This window comes from Typopeltis vanoorti, chromosome 1, assembly GCF_054136105.1.
Source record: "Typopeltis vanoorti isolate ZY-2024b chromosome 1, IOZ_Tvanoo_1.0, whole genome shotgun sequence".
Classification (NCBI taxonomy): domain Eukaryota; kingdom Metazoa; phylum Arthropoda; class Arachnida; order Uropygi; family Thelyphonidae; genus Typopeltis; species Typopeltis vanoorti.
Genome location: NC_143549.1, coordinates 161,825,546 through 161,847,473, shown reverse-complemented (window position 1 = coordinate 161,847,473; position 21,928 = coordinate 161,825,546). Strand labels below are relative to the sequence as shown.

Sequence of the window (21,928 nt, the reverse complement as noted above, 5' to 3'; positions counted from 1 at the left end):
GAGGATTTGTGGGTTGCAAAAATTGGTTGATAGGCGGAGGAGGGGAGATATGATTGAGACATTCAAATTACTGAAGGGTTTCTATAAAATTAATTCAGAAGATATTTTTGAGAACAGGGCTGGTTGTGGGAGGACTAGGGGACATCCATGGAAACTGGGCAAAAGTGTGGTTAGTAAAGGTGTTAGAGCTGGGTTCTTTACTTTTAGAGTAGTGAATGAGTGGAATGCGCTCCCTGAGTCTGTGGTGGATGCTGTGACAGTGAATGAGTTTAAGGCGAGGTATGATAGATACTGTATGAATGTCGAATAGTTGTGATGAAAATGATTTGGGGCCTCCCTCGATGAGTCTAATGACTCCCTGGAGTTGCCCGTAATAATAATAATAATAATAATAATAAAGTCAAGGAAAGAGATCACATCAGAGTTCCATCCTTGGTCGTTTTTGTCATTCAGTTTGTATAGTAATAATATTATGAATGGTTTGAAAAGTAATATACACTTCTTTGGTGATGAAGCAATGTTTTTAAGCAGAGCAAATGCCTTTGCCATTTCACTGTTGGTATATGTAAGGTTTTGTATTTGGGAATGAAGAAATTCAGGCTGTATATTAGATTGTTGAGATTTTTGCTATAGGAGGTTGAGGACTCAAGGAATCTTGGATATGAGTTACATTTCAGGAGCATATTGTAAAACTGTAAACATCAGTGCAAATGATTACTCTAGCAGTGAGAAAGAAACTGATGCATATGGATGTTGTTCCACTTCATAAGGCATTTATATGACCAGTGCAAATATGTTGGCTGTTTTTCAGGGCAATGTTTAAATGGAGCAGGTGCAGAAGGAAATAATTAAAGTGATATCAAGATTACTGATTATTGATTATGAGAATTAAGGAATGGTAAGTTTTTGAATGGATGTTAGAGACTAGATATATTTTTCAGTGCATGAGGAAAGGAGAGAATTTGAAGGGTCCTTCCTAGAAGATGAGTAGATTATGCCAGTAATGGAGTTAGTAGCAGATATTTCGACTAGTTGACTGAGATATATTGCTGGAGGGAGTGGTAAATGACTTGAATTTAAGGTGAGCTATTGGTAGACATCATCTAGACTGGGATTTGGTGGAGTCACCCATATAATAATAATGTAGTTTATTTTTTTATTGTCTATAGATTGTAAATCAGTATTTGTAATTGTAAACTGACAATATACATATTTTATATTTATGGTACAGACTCTATCAGCAGTTTCTGATATATGTGCTGTGATCCCACCATTCTTACGATTCAGATCAGTTCATGCCAATGGGTGGTTTAACAAATTCATACCTTGAAAGCCTTGATCAGTTATCCGAAGTACTAGATACCTGTATTGATTCACTAAGGTAACTAAAGATATTATTTTCTCATCCATAATCTTTTGAGTTTGAATATGTTTTCATGTAATTCAGTGATTCTCATCCATATTTCTTTTTATAAAAAGGAGGATATTTGAATTATGAATAAACGAACACAACTTTGTGTAGCTAAAGAGACACACTTAACCAGATGCATATAAGCTGAGCTTTTCTTGTCAGTTTCATTTATGAGCTATTGCTAAAGCTTGGAACCGAAATGTCAATTTAAGGACCCAGTGCTTTTTTTATTTAAAAAAAAAACAACACTTTTTCCTTAAATCCTCCACCAGTTATAACAGCAGTCCTTATGATCTGCTCATGATTATATTAATTATACCTAATGCGAAAAAAAAAAGTTAATGCATGCATTTCTGAATTCTGCAATGGTACATTAGATCTGTACTTTGTTTTCTTTATTTGCATTCTTTCATTGTAATAGTGACTAATTGTTGTTCAGCAGGTCTGTGAATAGTGATCAGACCAGATATGGGAATCGAAATTATAATCCATGTGCTTTTTATAAATTGTCTGACTGTGTTCAGGATATGTTTGCCATACCTGTCTGCTCATGATTTAGTGGAAAACATGTAGAGCTCTGTATAGGTGTGGCATGTTTTAGTTGTAATCTTTTTGTATGGAAAAAAAAAAAAATTAAATAGTGTCCTGTGGGATGAAGCTCACCTTCTCCATAGAAGCAGTTTTAAATATAAACACCTCTTCAAAGAAAGTTGTGAAGCCCTTTTACACTGGCCTAATCTGAATTAGAATTATTGTCCCCCCTCCCCCAAATTTGGCAGATTCTCATATTATATAAATCTAAAAAATACATTTTTAATTTTTAATTTTATTGACACATAACCATTTTTAAATGACAAACTAATTGTTATATTTACCTGTATTCCCGTTTTTTGAATTGCTTGCTGTTCTTGCCTGATGATGTACTGTTATTTTCAGTACAAAATATCTGTGCTTTTCATTAAAGTTTATTACTGTAGTTATCATGTTATTTTCATCGTTTTATGTTTTAATTCTATTTCAGGTGCAGTTACTTCACAGCACAGCAGATGTCTACCAACCAGTATATAAGTTAAGATTTTACAATTGTTGGATGTGCATTTTTATTTCATTCATTTTGTGAGGTGTTACATTTACTCTTTGGAATAGGCAATTAAGTTTTGGGAGTTTAATTTGAATGGTAGAAGTGTGTGTGTGTGCGTGCGTGCGTGCTCGTGTTCAAAGTTTTTATTTGAAAGTATAGTTAATGGGAAGTAAGCTGTCTGTCAGCGACTGAGAGTGATGAGCATGAGTGCATCTGCTGGGAAATGAAACCCATCGAGGAAAGCAGTTGTCTCATGAGTAAGAATCTGAATGTGAATTAATTAACTTGTTATGAAAGAAACTAGTGAAAGTAGTGTGAGTGTTATCATAAGTGAGATGGGTATGAGTAAAGCGGGACATAATGAATGTGGTATAATTGTGGTTGTGAATGATATAAAAGAGTTGGGTGTAGGTAAGAATGAGATTGAAGAGGGGGGAAGTGGAAAGCAAAGGAATGAATGAGGAGCAGTAGTGGGATTAGTATGAAATGTGAAAATAAGTGAGGATGTTGAAAGTGGAAGAAGAACAGTTCTTAGCAAAGAAGAGATGAAATTGACTGATGACAGCAGAAGATTGGAAGTTAAAATAGTGAACAAAGAAGAGTGTGCACAAGAGAGAAAGAAAGAATAATGTTATGTTGACATGTTTTAAAGGAGGGATAATGAGAAGCATGACTGAAGATGTGGAGTGAACCGCAGAGGACGTGACTATGTTGATTGGAACAAACAGTTTATGCAGAAATTTGAAATGATGTAGCATGAAATTTGAGTGTTATTAGAGACAGTGAAGGGGAAGTATGAGTGGTGCAAGTTAAGAGAGAGAGAGGGAGGGGACAATATTATGGATATATACAGGAAGGTACAGGAAAACAGGCCTGAGTATATGGATTTATATGATAAATTTCAGGATAGAAGAGTAATGTTTGCCAAAGACGGTATGCATTTCAGTAAAAAAAAAAAAAAATGACAGTACCAAGTTATGTAGATTGCATTAACTGGATAGAACAGAGTATGTCCTAATAGGGAAATGAGAATTAGAAATTGGAGTGATGAATGTAACTTATAATGATGGGTGGGAGATATGAGTTGTAAGAATAGTCTTAATGGGACCAGCAAAATCATATATCTTATGGAATGATGAGATGAAAAATTCTGAGAAGGAAAGGGAGGATCGTAATTCTGTGAGTGAGCTAAGTGCTAGATATTCTGGAAGCCCCCCCCCCTCCGTTCTAGAGACAAAAAATGGAGCTTTTTTTAGGACACTTCAGACCTCCAATAAGCATAGGTGTGTTTTTGCAGAGAGAGACATTAACCAATCTCCATGCCATGATGAGATTCAAACCCATAGCTTTTTTGTAGGAGAGCAGGTAGGCTACACACTCAGACATCCAGGCTAGGGTTAAACAAATTTTCCAATGCAAGGAGTATTAGTAATAAAGGGACAGAGTTGTGATCTTAATAAAGTTAATTTGTGTGTAGCAAATCAGTTGATGTAAGCTGATATACTGATGCAAATGAAATGTAATGAATATAGCAATTTTTGAGAAAACAGAACAGCTAAAAGAAGGTAAATGAGATATTACTGATCATCTCAGAACTGTTGTATTTTCTTCAAATGGAGGATCAAGGAAGCAGTACTGATAGCGACTTTAAGACAGTTTGGCGGAAGGTTGAGGAGAGCAGGAATAATTGGTGCTATAGGCTAGGAAATGTAAATGGAAACAAGTCTAAAATATTTAGACAGATAATAATAATCAGCAGCTTTAACTATAGAAGCATCGATTGAAAGCAGAATTCAAAACCACATGATACTAAAAGTGATCATGTAGTTTTGGCATGAGAGATAGCCAGATATATTTCACCAAATAAAACAGAACTACAGTGTTCTATGTCAGACATGCATGTAGAATTTAATTTTTGATGTGAAACAGCTTTACATGCATTCCCCCCCCCCTTTAATTTTTGCCACACAGTAAACTTGCAGCATGTATATCCCAAAATCAGACTATGGAAGTAACTATGTCATCATCCTCCTATTACCCAGTCAGCTGAGACAACATATATTAGTTTCTATCTGGTACCACTTCAGTGTGGAGCTACTGGCTGTTGTAATCTCATTCTGGGAAAACTCTAGTTCTGCTGGACTGACTTAAAAAATTCCAAGTATAGTTATTTTCTGGGTAAGGAAACTGTCAAGTTTTCAAATTATGAACAAAACACAAAATCAGTTGATGGGAATAATTATATCATTGTCCCCTACTACCTAGTCTGCTACTACAACATATATTAGCCTGTTTGGTGCTGCTACAGCATGGAGAATCTAGCCAGTGTGAACTCATTTTGTAAAACCTTGAGTTCTACTGTACCAATTTGAAAAATTCCACTAAGAAAAACAAAGTTTTGAAATTGTGAACAAAAAAAAAAACAAAAAAACACCATAGCATTTTGGTTAAATACTAAACCAAAGAATTCCAAAGAAGATTCAGAAAGAGAACTGATTGAATCACATTTCCTGACTAAAGAAGATGCTGATAGTCAATTTGGGTGCAAAAATGTAGACCAAGAGGCCCATGTAAGACAGAAGCTACATAAAATGTCTGTTTTACACACTGATAGTCTACCACATGGGTCTCCTTCTTTGTTGGCAAACCATATCTCATCACCACAAATACAGATATTTCTGATGGAGCTTTAGTTAGTCAACTGGAAAGCATTGAATTTGAAAAATGCACATCCATTATGACTGAATGAAATTTTCAAAGCTCCTCCCTAGCCAAGAAATGACATGCCCACTATGCCCTATCACATAACATTAGTGATGCCCATATTTTGATTAGACACCACAGCCAATGTGTTTTTGAATAAGAATAAAACAGTGTCAGCTAAATGGAATCACTTTTCCATAATTGCAGTGCACACAATAACCATTCATAAATCTTGAGGAATTTTCGATTTGGTTGTGTACCAAAGAACCCATGGTCTGTTGTTGATTTATGTCACCTTGTCCAGAGTAACTGATGTAAGTGGATTGTACATTATTTCTCCTGACAGTTATAAGAACTTCTCCAGACATTGGAAAATGTCTGGAGAAAACATGTGTGACCTGAATGAGGAACTGATGAATGAAAATATGAAATTGATGACAGAAAGTGTTAGTAACGATTGTGTCAGGAGTGCACGTTTGAAAGAGAAGGATGGTGAGAAAGAGAGGCGAAAAAATGTTAAAAAATCAGGAAAAAAGAAAAAGAGCAATTTGAAAACTGTAACAGATGTTAAAAGGGACGAAAGTGAGACGAGAGTGGCGGAAAGAAACAAAATTGAGAGAAAGAATGAAAGTAGAAATGGCGTGATGCAGAAATCGCAAGTGAAAAAAATCGAAATAATAAATGATAGCGAAAAAATAATGAATGATAGCGAAAGTTGGATGCATGTTGGACTGAAAGTACTGAAACAAAGAAAGATGAATGAGAGTAAAAGTGAGAAGAGTGATAGCGAAAGTTGGACGCATATTAGTCCGAAAGTACGGAAACAAAAAGATAAATGAGAGTGAAAGTGAGAAGAATGATAGTGAAAGTTGGACATATGTTGGATCGAAAGTACAGAAACAAAGAAGGATGAATGAGAGGGAAAGTGAGAAGAGGGGTCGAGAGTTAGAATGTTAGAAAGATTTAATGATAGAGAGAATGTGTCGTGAGATTCGGACAGTGAATTGGATTGGATGAGGCAAGAAATGAAATGGATGCGGAATGAAATTAAGAGAATTCAGGTCAAAACTATTAAAATAAATCATGATGGCATGAAAGAGTTAACAAAAGATGAGCGAGTGGCGTTCTATGGTGACTCCATTATTAAAGGTGCGCTAGAGGATAAAATGCACAAGGTATGTTTTCCAGGCGGTAAAATGAGTAGAGTGATTGAGGCATTGGATATGAGGCGGGAGCGAGCAAAAGAGTTAATTGGAATGAGAGAGAACAAAGAGCATGTCAGAATGAATGTCAGGAGGCTGCTTGGAAAGATAAAAGAGAATAGTGTGACAGGAAGGGTAGTCAGTGTGTTGCCTAGGTATGATTGTGGTGAAATGAGGCAGAGAGCAAGGATTATGAATGATATTCTGGCTGAAATGTGTGAGGAGATGGGAGTACAGTTTGTTAATGTGTAGAATGAGTTTGAGGGACGAAGTGAGCTGTATGGGAGCAATGGACTGCATTTGAGTGGTTATGGTGTGAGTCGCTTGGAGAGACTGCTGCTGGAAGGTAGAGAAGTGAATAGAGAGAATGAATCAGATTGGGAGGGAAGTGATGTGGAAGAGCAGGAGAGTAAGACAGAAGAGATAGAAGAAGTGGATATGAATGGGGAAGTGAGTGGTATGAGTATAGAAGATAAGAGAATGGGTGTGCAAGAGAAGCAGGAAAACGGCGAGGCTCAGGTTGGATAGGGGTATACAGCGTAAGAAAGGTGGATGCTCCAAGAGGAGGTGAGAGCATGTGTAGGCAGGAAAGAAATGGGATGACCAGGGATCAAGAGGAAATAGATGAAATCGAAAAGGGTTCTAAAATGAAGAAGCGGAAAGGGAAATGGCCCCAGTCCAGCATAGAGAGATCACATCGAGTGAGTGGTATCAGTGGAACTAGCTGTAGATCCAGAAATGAGCTGTCGTGTTTGTATACCAATGCTAGAAGTATAAGAAACAAGATGGATGAAATGGGTCCACTAATTGCGTCTGTTCACCCAAAGATTGTCGGAATAAGTGAGGCATGGTTAGATGAGGACGACATCCTGACAGTAATAGAGATGGAAGGGTATGATATGTTTCGTGAGGATAGAAGGGGGAAAAGGGGAGAGGGAGTGCTATTGATGATAGAGAAAGAGTTATGTCCATACAAGGTAGAGATGCAAGAGGGAAATAGGGCCAGTGGTTTTGAGGCAGTATGGTGTGAGATAGAGGTGAATAGAATCAAATACTTGGTGAGATGTGGTTATAGACCTGGTAATGCGGATGGTGGTGATAGTGAAATGTATAGTCAAATAAGCCAAGCAAATAAGAAAAGGATGATCATTATGGGTGATTTTAATTATGGCAATATAGACTGGAATGAAGAGATAGCAACTGGAAGTGAAGAAAATGAGTTTCTTGAGTTTTTGAGGGATAACTACCTCAAACAGTATGTAACAGAGGGTACACAAGGATTAAGAGTCTTGGATTTCGTCATCTCATCAGAGGATGTAATTATAAATGAGGTGTCAAATCATCCGCCAATTGGTGAAAGTGACCATGAGGTGATTACCTGGGTGGTTGCCAGCAGTGCGAGGACCTCTGTGAAAAAAGGGTATATGTGGAACTACAAGGGGCGGGGGGGATTATGAAGAGCTCAGGAGACAGCTTGCAGGTGTAGCATGGAATGAGGAGTTAGCTGGAAAAGAGATCAATGCAGCTTGGGGGATTTTCAAAAACTATTTAGTAGATGCAATGTCTAAATGTATTCCAAGGGTGAGAAGATTAAATAAGGTAGGTGTGAGATGGATGAATAAAGAGATTAAGCATGCAATACAGAGAAAAAGGGCATTGTGGAGGCAGCATAAGAGAAGTGGAAGTAACCAATTTCATGAGGTCTACAAAGACCAGGCAAGGAGGGTGACTTGGTTGGTGAGAGTAGCTAAAGAGAGGTATGAACAACAGTTAGCTAATGAAGCCAAAAAGAATCCTAGGGAGTTCTTTAGATATGTAGCCAGCAAAAGAAAGAATGATTATGGAAGGATGACATTGATTGGAGGAAATGGTATAAAGACAGCTGTTGCAGAATGTGTGGTGGAGATACTTAATGAGCAGTTCATAAAGATCTTTCAATTTTGTGAATGTGACTTCATGGAGAGATTGAGAGCAGTTGATGATGGGGTGGAGAGACTGACTGTAAGTGAGCAAGAGGTGTTTGGGGAGTTGAGTAAACTAGATGTGAATAAGGCTCTGGGACTTGATAATATATCACCACATATTCTGAAGGAATGTGCCAGAGAGTTAACACCTGCCTTGACATATTTTTTTAATATGAGTCTTGCACTTGGTCAAGTTCCTAAAGAGTAGAAGGAGGGCAAGATTGTGCCACTTCATAAAGGAGGTGATCGAACTCAAGTATCAAACTATAGGCCTATCTCTGTGTCAGGTGTTGTGGTTAAGTTGTTGGAGAAGCTTGTGAGAACTAGGATCCAAAGTTGGGTTGACAACAATGGTATAATCTTTGATGGACAGCATGGATTTGCTAGAGGGAGGTCATGTTTTAGTAATCTACTTACTTATTACAATAAAGTAACTGCTTCCTTGGACAGAGGAGAAGGATACACAGTAATACACTTGGATTTCGCGAAGGCTTTTTATAGAGTACCTCATGATAAGTTGACAGTCAAACTAGAGCAGATGGGGGTTGGGTATTAGATTAGTGCATTGGATTGGAGACTGGTTGAGAGTAATTGGAGACTATCTGATAGGTATCAACAAGTTATGTATGGGGATGCGATATCCAGGAAAAGGAAAGTCACTAGTGGAGTGCCTCAGGGGTCTGTTTTAGGGCCATTACTATTTAACTTGTATATTAATGATATTGGCAAAGATTTGGATGGAGATATTCAGTTGTTTGCAGATGATGCAAAGTTGGGACGAACCATGAAGAGTGGTGAAGATGTTGTGGCCTTGCAAGAAAACTTGAATAAATTGAGTGAGTGGGCAAGCAAATGGGGATGTGAGTTCAATGTTGCAAAATGTAAGGTTTTAAAATTTGGAAAACAAAGATGGGATGCAGAATTTATGCTTGGTGAGAATATATTGTTGGAAGTAGAGGAAATAAGAGATCTGGGAGTGATAGTGGATAAGGATCTAAAATTTAGGGGACACATCGCCAAAATTGTGAAGACAACACAAAGACTTCTGGGAATGATGCGGAGAACACTGACGTGTAGAAGTAGGGAGATTCTTGTTCCATTGTATAAGGCTTTGATTAGGCCACACATGGACTGTCGTGCTCAGATTTGGTCACCGGGTTTTCAGAAGGATGAAGAAATGTTGGAAAGGGTCCAAAGGCGACTGACTAAGGTAGTTTCTGACCTCTGGAATGTTGAGTATGAGGAAAGATTGAGAAGATGTAATTTGCAGAGTCTGGTGGAGAGAAGGAAGAGGGGAGATATGATAGAGACCTACAAGTTGGTAAGGGGTTGTTATTAGATCAATGGTGGAGAAGTTCTACAGAGAATAGTGGGAGATCAGGGGAGAACCAGAGGTCATCCCTGGAAACTGTATAAAGAGGGTGTGAGTAGGGGAGTTAGAGACAGGTTTTTTCGTGCAGAGTTGTGAATGATTGGAATGCCTTGCCTGAGGGTGTGGGTCTGCAAGGAGTTTGAGTGTGTTTAAGACACGGTATGATGAGATGTGTGTGTGATAAAAGGACCTCCCAGATGAGTCTTTGACTCAATGAGGTCTTGGGAAATAATAATAATATAATGTGCAATTGACAAAGCCTCTCCAAAAGGAGTTCTAAAGATTAGCAAGTAATTCATTGAGAACCACCCAACTCTTTACTCAAGTTTGTCAGAAGCAGAAAAGATTTGATGTTTTTTTCTGTTCAGTATCAGTGTCTTCAGCTCAATCTGAAGATCTCAACATTTCCAAATTTTAATGCTCTATGAAACTTGGCTAAATAATGATAAACGTGTAAGTTTGACCTTTGATAGTGCCATGCAAATGAAGTGAGATTGTCGCTGGTGGAATTGCAGTATACCAAAATAAGAACATACATTATTATTCATCATCTTGATATTATTTGCCAGCAAAAATTGGGATATATAAGCATTAGGCTGGGGAGAGGTATTTGTGCTGCTGAATATCTTTTGTCTAATGGCCAAATTGTTCTCAACATGGTCATGTACATTTCTCCAAAGCAATCAATTGAGGATGTTATAGATTTTAAGCTGGTGACGGTGCTGCACTGTTGTATAAAAATTATCATCAAATAATAATGATTCTAAATGGCAAGTTCAACATTGATTTCATTGATTTCTGTGATCTGATTTATGGTTTGAAGTCAAGTTTCTAAAAGAGAAGTTTGACCTTACTCTAACACTGATCCTACTATAGCTACTATAACAACAAGAAGCTGCACTTCTGTAGATGAAGTTGGTTGATGTTTTTCTCTGTAGTTGGTGGAGACAGAGAGCTTTAGAGTAGGTGACCTCCCTTGATGACTCTTTGGACTCCTTGGAGGTGTCACATAATAATAATAATAATAATAATTTTTTCCAGCAGAGATTACATAATTTACAATCACAGGTCAGTCTCATATTTTAGTTACCACGAATCAGTTGTATCTTCTATTCCTGAAATTGAAAACCAGTAAATGACATTAGAAAAATAAAATTGCTTCTTTTCTTTATTTGAAAAAATTAAATTCTACAGAGATGTTTCACATAGAACATCATTTGTGTGTTCCTGGTGGACGATTATATGAAGATTTCAAATAAGTGGCATCAATTTAAGTTGACATCACATTTCAAAATTTAAATATTAATTGTGGATTTTTATTTTGATCATATCATACTCTTCTAGTTCTTTCTTATGTCTCCAGGTATTATTTGCATTTCTACATGTTTTCATTTTGTGTTGTCTTGTGTCTGCAGTCAATGTGTGATTTCTTACCATTTACTTTGCTTCTCATTTCTTTTCCTTTATTTCTCACAATTTTTTTTTTTTTTTGTTATGTTTTCAAAACATTTCTTGTGTGATTTCATTATTCTGTTTCCTGTGATTTGTTTTATTTTTTGCAACTTTTTTTCTTATTTCCTTTATTTTTATTTCCCGTAATTTCTTTTATTTCCTTTTTTTTTTAATCAAAACATTATTATTATTATTGTATAAGTATCAGATATGTTAGGTAACAGATTAATTTGGAGAAAAATTGTAGATAGGAAGATAGTAATGATGTAAATTTCATGTAGTATTATCATATTCTGTACACCTCTGGAGGGTACATGTCAGGAATTTGATGATGATGATTATATAGCTATCTCCATAGAGTCAGAAAATTGACTGTGGAAGACCCACACACTATTCTTTATACATATAATACTTATCGTACCTCTCCTTAAACTCATTCACTCTCAGGGACGCTACTTTTGGCAAAGTAAAAAATTTAGTCTTCACATGGGTAATAACCACACTCATACACAACTTCCAAGGATGACTCCCAAGTTTTCTGTCTATCAACTAAACCTTATAACCGAAACACTTTCACTTGAAAACATTCCAGAGAACTATCAACAGCTCAGCTACTCATCTCTGGATTCTCTCCATTATATCTTGATCCCCAAGAAACAAAGTAGACAGTAGTCAAATGCAGCCAAATAATATGGTAATAAATCAACAGAACACATTTATATGGAATAAGAAAGGAATTGGCAAAAGCACTAAATTTTCTGTATATACAAGACAGTGTTCAAATCAGTTTTAACCTATCTGAGAGCTGGGTTAGAGATAAAACACTTGATCAAGTATTGGACATTACAGATATGAAAGTTCTGAGCAGTGGCAGCCGGTGAAAATTTTAAGTGGGGGTGCTGCATATATATTATAAAAAAACTTTTTTTCCTAATCAGTAATGAATTTATTAATAAATAAATTTACATATTAAAAAATTGCTTTATTAAAAATATTTCATCCTCACCATGAACAAACACCAGTAATAAAAGTTTTGTATCATTAGCAATGACAAGCGTAAACGAATATTGGCGTTAGATATCAGTCCATTTGTTTCATGTAATGTTAATTGAAAAAATATAATTCTTTTCATATTTTCGACGGTGACACTCATCATAATTCAGCCTTCTATCTATAATAAATAAATAATTATATGTTATTTTAACAAAATAAAATAAGATTTACAAAAAATAGTTCACCATGCACACGCACCAATAATAAACGTTTCATATCTCACAGAAATAATGCACGCAATAATAAGATACACTGCCCAGACAGCAGTGTATCTAATGACGTAACGTGCAATGACAATCGCAAACGAACATCGGCGTTAGATCGTAGTGTATTTGTTTTGTAATCTAAAGAGTTAATCGAACAATTCCAATTATTAACTATTCAATCAATGTCAAAACATAAGCTTTGACATGTTGTATTGCATTTATATAATGTTGTAAGCATTGTTATTATTTATAAACACAAACAAAATATATTTTTTTCATTTTTTCGTTGGGGGTGCTGCAGTGTCGCAGTACTTATGTATGGTCAGCCACCAGGCACTGGTTCTGAGAAAGATTAGAGGTGTGAACATCATGATGAATACTATATGGAATAAATGGCAGTATCATATTAAAAGTGAGGATATTTGAAAAGAACTTGACATTGTTATCATTCAGGAATGTGTTAGCAGAGATAATCTCAGGTGTTATGACCAGTTAAACACTATGGGAGGGGAAAGGTTAGCAGAACAAGTGTTTTTTGCCAGAATGGCAGGAAAAAGACTCAGAGGAAGACGAAGATTATGGTCAATTGATACAATAAAAAAAAGTGCCTTAGGAGAAAAAGTGCCTTAAGATCTGATAATATTGGAATCTTGACAGATAACAGTTTAATTTGGAGGAAGATTGTAAATAGAAAGTTCGTAATGATGCAAGTTTTTTCATGTAGTAATATCATTATGTACATGTTATGAGTTCAGTGATGTGTACTACTCTCTAGTGTATGTCTATTAACCTCTACCCAGATCCTTTTCTCTCCTCTATCTTTCTTCAATTTCCTTCCTTCTGTTTTCTTTTCTACCATTTCTTTTGTTTTCATAGGAATGGAGTGCAGTGGTCAGTATTTTTTTCCTAAATAAAGTATAGTTTGCCTAAAACTATAGGGAACCTGCACTGATCTTTAAAGGGTAAACTGTCTGATCCTTGAGGGATTGCTACCGTGAGCATCTACTGCAGTATGGTGAATGAGCAGAATGTTTTTCAGAAGTGGATGGCAAGTGCACTTCTCAGTCTGTTCATGTGATTATGGTACGTACATTGGTAGTTAGATATTTAGTCCTCATATGATGAGTCATTTGGTTCTGCATAGTCTTTGATATAATATTAATACACTGTCATCATCAATTTCTGGATATGCACCCTCGAAGGGTGTACAGGGATGGTAGTACATGATTAAGTTTAAATTATTACTAATCACTTATCAACAATTTTCCTCCAGATTAATCTGTTATAGATCAGCACTCTATTATCATCATATCTAATATTTCAGACTTCTAAAATACTTTTGATTGAATCAGTTCACCTGGATCTCTGTTCCTGTGAGGTTTTTTTCTGCATCTTAGCATCAAACTCCTGTTTGGCTAACTTTTAGTTAACTTCAGTGTTTCCAAAACAGTTTTGCTTGTATTCTCATAAAAAAAGACCTGAGATCTTCTCCACTTACTTTTGACAATGTTCATTCAAGACCAAATATCTCTTCTTGGATTGACTCTTACTCCAAACCTTTCATGGCACGATTATATCGCTTCTATAGCACATCATCCACTCCCAAAAAAAAACTTGGCATCCTTTTCCACTCAAGTCAGTACTTCTCTGCTGAACCGTTTCTTACTCTATAAATCCCAAATCTGACCAACATTGTAATACTCCTCTCGTATTTGGGATGGTGCACCAAACACCTCCCTAAAAATGCTTGATGCTGTTTAAAAATAATAACCTCCCCTTCCTAGACACACTAGTCACCCGCCAACCTGATGGAACCTTGGTTTTCTCAGTTTTTAGAAAACCCACCCATACAGGCAGATACATTCACCAACAATTCCCCCCCCCCTCACAACAATATGGAATTATTAAGACACTATACAAGAGGGCAAAACTTATCTGTTCAAATGATCAAGCCCTAACCACTGAACTAAATCACATCCTTAACACTTTCTCAGCCAATGGCTACTCCCCATAAAATAGTTAAACCAGTTACCCACAACCCACCTTCCCCCCCCCCCCTTCACAAAAAAAGATTGCTCTAAATCCATCACCATCCCCTACATCCAAGGCACATCGGAAAAAATCAACAAAATCCTAAAAAAACATGACTTAACCGCCTGTTACAGACCATATAGAAAATTGGCATCCCTTATCTGCTCCACTAAAGACCAACCACTTTCCCTAGACCTACCTGGTGTATACCAGGTCCCTTGCAGCTGTAAATTGTCCTACCTTAGCCAAACAGGCAGGACAACAAATATCAGAAACTCAGAACACAAGGACTACATCCGATTTCACCAGTACAGCCACTCTGGGCTTGCAGACCATGCTCTGGATACTCGCCACAGAATAAGGTGGAAGAAAGCCACAGTAGTACACCTCAGCAAGTTCTACTGTGGCTTTCTTCCACCACAGTAGAACTTGCTGAGGTGTACTACTGTGGCTTTCTTCCACCTTATTCTGTGGAAGAAAGCCACAGTAGTACACCTCAGCAAGTTCTACTGTGGTGGAAGAAAGCCACAGTAGTACACCTCAGCAAGTTCAAATATGAAAGACTATTCATGGAATCAGCCTCAGCCCTTAGGAACATGCCAAACCTCAACAAATTTGGGTGCATAAGACTGCCCCAAATTTGGGAAACATATATCAGAAGAACTTCAGCCCAAAGGCCAATAACTACCAATATAGCCGGCCAGGGGGCACCATCAGGACTTTAGGAAAATGGTAGCTTCCTCGCTTCGTTTCTCATTTGCTGTTAGGTAGTACTTGCGTGCACCTGTTCTTTATTTTAAGTTCCCAAGAAGATGGCAACGTGATGTTGCCGAAATATCGGAAAGTATTTATTAAAGTTGTTTTAATTTATATTTCTAGTGTATGCTGTCAATTCCTTAATTATTAGTTATGTTTAACCAGCGTATAAGCCTTTCAGCAAGAAACAGTTCAAGAAGAATATCAACAAATTACTCTACTCCTGACCCCGCACACACATGGGATTTGTTTGCTATAGGCTCTTCTGTCCTAAAGTGAAACAAGCTTGCTATCAGTTGAAAAGCCCTTATAAAGGTTCTTTACTTCCTAGATGTGATTTGAAAACTCAGGCCTTTCCAACTAAAAGGCATTGTCAATACCATATGGACCATCTAGAGACATAATATCCAGTAACTGCCATTGTTAGCTAACACTTAAATTAACCTGCCACCCCTAACAAGCACTGTGAATTTATTATTGTTGTTGTTGTTTTACATGCACCTCTATGGAGTCTGAAGACTCATTGCAGGAGATCCACAATCTATCATACCTCTCCATGAACCCATTAACAGGCAAAGCACTAACAGCTTACTCAGGCAACCCATTTCATTTAAGTAACTTAAATGCTTCTATCATATCCTCTCTTTTTCACCTATCAGCCAACTTCTGCAGCTCATACACTCCCATTCTACCTTCATAGAGAACATTCCACAGCCCACTCATGTTAGTTGCTGAACGCTGAATCCTCTCCATTACTTCCTCATCCCCAAGAAACTCAGGAGACCAGAATTGAATACAGTAATCAGATGTAGGCATATCAAAGCCTTATAAAGAGGAATAGCAATTTCCTTATCCCTGCTTGTTGGTGTGTTCTTCAATAGCCAAGTAATCTTATGAGCTACCTTAGCAATATGTCTTCTGAACTTTCAACTCCCTGTCTACCAGTACAACCTAAATCCCTAGCTTCATCTATATCCTGGAGTATGGTTCCATCAATGTGGTACACTGCTTGTAATTGATTTATCCCAAAATGCATAACTTTACATTTCTCCACATTAAACTCACACACATTATTGTTTTCCCTTACCAACAACCTATTCAAATCATCGTGCAAAGAACTAAATGCAGTCATCCCTTGGCTTACGTTCGTTCGAGTTATGTCCTTTCAAAAAATGTCTGTGATCCCATAAGGGAATAAACAACATTTTCGGCTATGCTTTCAAACAAGACGCAAGCTAGCATAAGGTAAAGCATGCATAGTGGCAACAGTGCTTTCACCGGCAACCTCCCTCGTCAGTCGGTACGCATCTTCATCAGTTCCTATGTTGATTTTGTGTTTGAGAAATGGATTATTTGTGTATTTATCGTTAGTTATTTCGTGATGTTTTATGTAATATGGCTTCTACACGCACAATTAAAAAAAACCTAGTGAAGAATCACAGAAAAAGAGGCAAGCAATTGATCTTGAAACAAAGTTACAATTTATAAAGCAACATGAAGCTGGTAAGCCTGTCAATGTGATCGCACATGACTTCGAATGGTCTCATTCTACAGTGACGACCACTTTGAAAAATAAGGATAAAATCGTAGAGACTGTGAGAGGATCTGCTTCCATTAAATCGACAATACTGACGAAGCAACGACAAGGTCCTATCGGTAATATGGAAAAGCTACTTGCATTATGGATAGAGGACCTGAACCAAAAGAGCACTGTGACCAAAACCACTAAGTTTTGGTCATAGTGTTCTTTTGCACTGTTAAATTGTGAATGAAGCTATGTTATGTAATTTATTTTTTTTTTCATTCGCATTTAACATTGCTTATTAAATATTAATCATGGCTCATATAAATTTATTTATTATTCCTTAATTAAGAATTGCTAATTAAATAATTATTTAAAACCTGACCTACTATTAGTTTATAAAATAATAATATGTTTAGAATTCTGTATAACCAAATATATATGATGTAACGTAAAGTGTTATTTTATATTTAACTGTATACGTAATCAAAAAGTTGAAGAAATAGCTTAAATATTATATTGTTCTTATTTGTGAAATATTTAATGTTATGTAATCACTCATGTAGCAGTAATATAGCATACATTACATTGGCGAAATGTTTACGCTTAGTCTGTTGTCATGGAGACGCACGCGTAAACAACCACGAGTGGAGTAGAGCGTGACGTTCGAACGGTAAAGGTGGGAGTGAAGGTCATAGATAGATAAGACAGAGAAAGGGAGAGAGGAATTATTATTAAGCGAGGGAGGAGAGATTTTGCGGAACCAAGATTATAAAATCCTCAGGGCAGAAATTTATGAATATAGTGTTCGGAAGTGAACCAATAAGTAGTGAATCATAAGGTTTAATATTATAAGCGAAGTCAGCTGTTGTTATGAAGAAAGGTTGATGCCGTAATCAGATAAAAAGGAAACTGGACAGTCAGTGCGAAAATTCTGATTAGTTCCAGTTAATCTGGATTACGATTTTAATTCTATGTTGCCCTAGGAAAAGGTTATATTGATTACTTGGAGAAAAGTAAATAAGAAAAGATATCAGTACCTAATTACTGTTGTTAGGAATAGTGAAGTGCGACTAACAGTAGTACAGTTAAAACTGTGGAGATTTTTATTATGTGTGTTCTGCTAACGTTAATTAAGTTAATTCATAAGTGCTCTCTCAATAATTTGATGTATTGAAGAATTTGTCTGGTAAGAGTAGTAGTATAAGTTTGTCTATTTTAGCTTTAACTGTGATATATCTCCGATGCTCAAGGACCGGAATATATTTGCTTGGAATATTGCTTACGTGGTTTATTGCCTGCTGTGAATATAAACATTGCGCTGATAGATTTGTGAAGACTGATTAAATGTGAAGTTGTTATATTGACTTGAGATAAGAAGAATTGTGTTTTTGAGACTGTGAATTGTAAATGAAAGTTAGAACATTGAATTGGTATGAGTGAGCTAAGAAGATATGTTAAGTTTATTGTGTAGTTCCAATTTAAAATAGAGTTCTTGTATTTGTTAACCATATCATATATTAAATGTTTTATTTTGTTGATCTAAATATTGTGTTTGCCTGAATTCCTTATTATTGCACCGTTCATAAATATTCGAATCTAGCGGGAACCCCAAGTAAAAATGATAATAAATGATTCGGCCTAATGAGATGACTGCTAACCTAATTTAGAATTGATCCTACTATTTATATAGACCAATCTGAGAATAGGGTGGCGCAGTATAAATATAAATTTCCCTACTTTTGGATCGGTGATCACTTCTCAATTAGTTATTTTAATTATAAAAGTGACTTGGACTAGATGGTAATTAGAACACGACAGAAAAGAGCCGTCACGACAGCACTGTGACCAAAACTACTAAGGTACTAAGTCTCTTCAACATGTTGAAGGAGAAAGCAGAACCTGATTATGACTACAAATTCAGTACTTCTCGTTGGTTCATGAGATTCAAGCAGCTTTTTGCACTGCATAATGTGAAAATATATGGGAATCTGCAAATGCTGAGAAGGCTGCCAAGGAGTTTGTGGAAAAATTGGATAAAATTATTTCGGTGGAGAATTATTTGCCACAGCAAATATTTAATATGGATGAGACAGCCTTGTTTCGGAAAAAAAATGACCAAGCAGACAATCATCCACAAAAAGCTAAAATCTATACCTAGTTTCAAAGCTCTTAATGCCTGTATTACGATTCTGTTATGGATAATGTGGCTGGATGTTAACTGAAACCATTTGTAATATGGCACAATGAGAATCCACGAATCTTCAAAAACATTAGGAAGCATACTCCCAATTCAATTTTGGAGCAGTAAGAAGTCGTGGATGACTCAAAAATTGAGGATGCCTTAATCAACTGTTATGCGAGGGAAATAAAATGCCATTGTGTGAAAGAAAATAGAATTTAAAATTTTATTCTAGATAATGCCCCAGGTCATCCGTCCTGTACATCTTATAGCGGTGATCTTCACCAAGTTCAAGGTCATGTTTCTTCCTCCAAACTACTTCATTGCTCCAACCGATGGATCATGGAGTTCTTGCAGAGTTTAAGGCTTATTATCTACGGAGAACTTTTTCACAAGCCATTTCTGTTACTGAAAGGAAATGGCAGACTCATGCAATTCTGGAAACACATTCAATATTTATCATCCTATTAAAAATATTCCTGTGGCTTGGGACTAAGCGACTTCTCAATGTATGAGTGGCATATGGAAAGAGACATTAGAAAGGTTTGTGCATGATTTTGGAAGTTTGTAATAGTGGGGCCTAGCAAACAATCTGAATCTCGAAGTGAATGATGACGGCATAATTCAACTCATAGAAAGTTCCACCTGAAGAGTTGACCAAGGCTGAAGACATGCTCCAATGTTGAACACTACTTAATAATAGAAACAAAAGAACATGATGCTTTTGCTTGCTATGAACAAATTTATGATAAAAGAAGAAGAGGAATAACCAAACCACATTGGACATTTTCATGAAAAAAAACAAAGGTTACACCAGAAGAGCCACAGCCTGATCATTCACACAGGGAAGGAAATGAAGATGTGATTGTGTAGGATGATTTGGGTGATTGTTCTCCTGTTTTATAGTGGCAGTAACACACAGTACAGTTTTATAATAAGGTTTAAAAATTAAAATGACAGTAAACTTATTACTGTTAAGTCCCTAACCCCTATAACTCTGTTGATTTAATTTATCGACTTACGTCCTGCCTAATGGAACGGAACCTGGACGTAAGTCGAGGGATGACTCTATTTCCTTTCAGATTATTTCTTATATCATTTATATACAAATTAAACAATAGTGGTCTTAGCACAGAATTTTGTGGTACACTACTAGTCACTTGCTTTCTCTTGGATTCTGTTCTGTCAGACATCACTTTTTGATATCTGTCAGAAACTGTCACCCTCTTATCCACATCACCAGTGCCATCTTCATCCCCTCAATCTCTCAGTAGGTGTATAAATTTCATTTCCTTCCTGCCATGTGATCTCTCTTCCTTCCAAACTATACCTCCATAGTTGAAAACCCCCATAATAATTACACAACCTGCATTCATTATAGTAATTTACCGATACATGTCTTCCAGATCATTCCTGGAACCCCTCACCCATCCGTCTGGCCTGTAGTTGCAAACAACTGTATATTTTGTCTTATTGACCTTGATTTCATACCAGGCCACTTCAAATGAACAGCCACACTCCTACCTATCTCCTATTCATTTTTGGCTGCAGTTCATCTACTATCATCAGTAGGACCCCTCTCCATCCTGTCTTCTCTATCTTCCCTGAAAATACCAAACCTGTCATATTATATCCCTGTAGCTACATCATCTGCTGTTAGACAAGTCTCACTAATGCCTATAACTTTTGGCAAGATTGCACTAATCAGTGCCAAAAACTTCATCTTGTTCCTGATATTTCTGGCATTAGTATACAGAAACTGCAGCATCCCTTTAGGTTCCCAACTATCTTTACTTCCTGAAATGGCCATCCTATTCAATATTTTTACATGAGAGACTAGACTTCGCACTCGTCGATCATGCTCACACTCACTTGCCTCATGAGTGCCTTTACACACATTCACCTGCATCCACCCTAATTGCTTTAGTTTTCCTGAATTTGCACCTTCAGCATGCCCAGTAAATAAAGCTCTTCAGACACCTAAGACCAAATCCAGTTAGATGTGATCCATCAATATTATATAAATCTTTCTTTCTGTCAGACTCAGGCCAAGTCCACAAACTACATCATTCCTTCTGCACGACCTTTGTATTGCTTTGTTTGCTCTCAGTGACCTCCTCCTCCTCAATTTGCCTCTTTCGTGACATGATGGGAGACTTGCAATCTTCACTGCTCACTTTTCATATTTATGTCATTTAACAACTCATTCACATCCTCCTCATTAGTGCCAAGTAAGACAATTAGTTCTTTCACCTTACATTTTTGCAACCAGATGGCATGATTAATATCATTAATTTTTGCACCAGTGAAACATGATTTTGTTACACTTTCATTAAATACTCTTCTGATCATAGGCTTCGTACATAATTTTCTCCTTACCTTGTTTTACCTTGGTCAATGAGTTTAAGGAGTGGTATATTAGACTGTGTTTCTTAGGGGGGGGGGACCTCCCCCTCGATGAGTCTTGACAGACTTTATGTTCTTAGGAAGGACCTCCCACGATGAGTCTTGACAGACTTTATGTTCTTAGGAAGGACCTCCCACGATGAGTCTTTTGACTCCATGGAGGCCTGAATAATAATAATAATAATTGTTTTTCTGTTTTGTTCATATGATCTTGATTTTTTATCTCAGACCACATGTTTCTTTCTCTTCTCAGCTCTGCTAATCTCTTGCTGCTTCTGCATCTTTTTTGATTTTTCACTTTGTTCTGTGAAGGATAACATGCAAGTGCTCTATTTCCTTATTTTCATCTGTTTTGTTCTTATGTATTTCCACTGCCGCACATTAAATATTAATTTAGACATTAACATATTCCATTTTGCCATCAATAATCTAATCTACTAACATTTGCTTCATTATCGCCACCTAACTGGTACTTGCTTGCGTCGAAACACTTAAAACACACACACACACACACACATACATTCCAGTTTCTCTCTCCTTCCATAAATCCTTTTGTACATGCTGCACTGTACAAAGTCACTTAAATT

General features: G+C 36.7%; 1 protein-coding gene across 1 annotated transcript in view; it reads left to right on the top strand.

Moving 5' to 3' along the window:
- LOC150110588 (E3 ubiquitin-protein ligase TRIM45-like) overlaps positions 1-21,928 on the top strand; it is a 130,347-nt gene that overhangs the window by 29,917 nt on the left and 78,502 nt on the right. The window contains exon 2 of the mRNA XM_090394989.1: positions 1,232-1,381. Coding sequence (XP_090251115.1) covers positions 1,296-1,381 — 86 coding nt within the window. The 5' untranslated portion in view covers positions 1,232-1,295. The remainder of the gene's footprint in view (positions 1-1,231; positions 1,382-21,928) is intronic.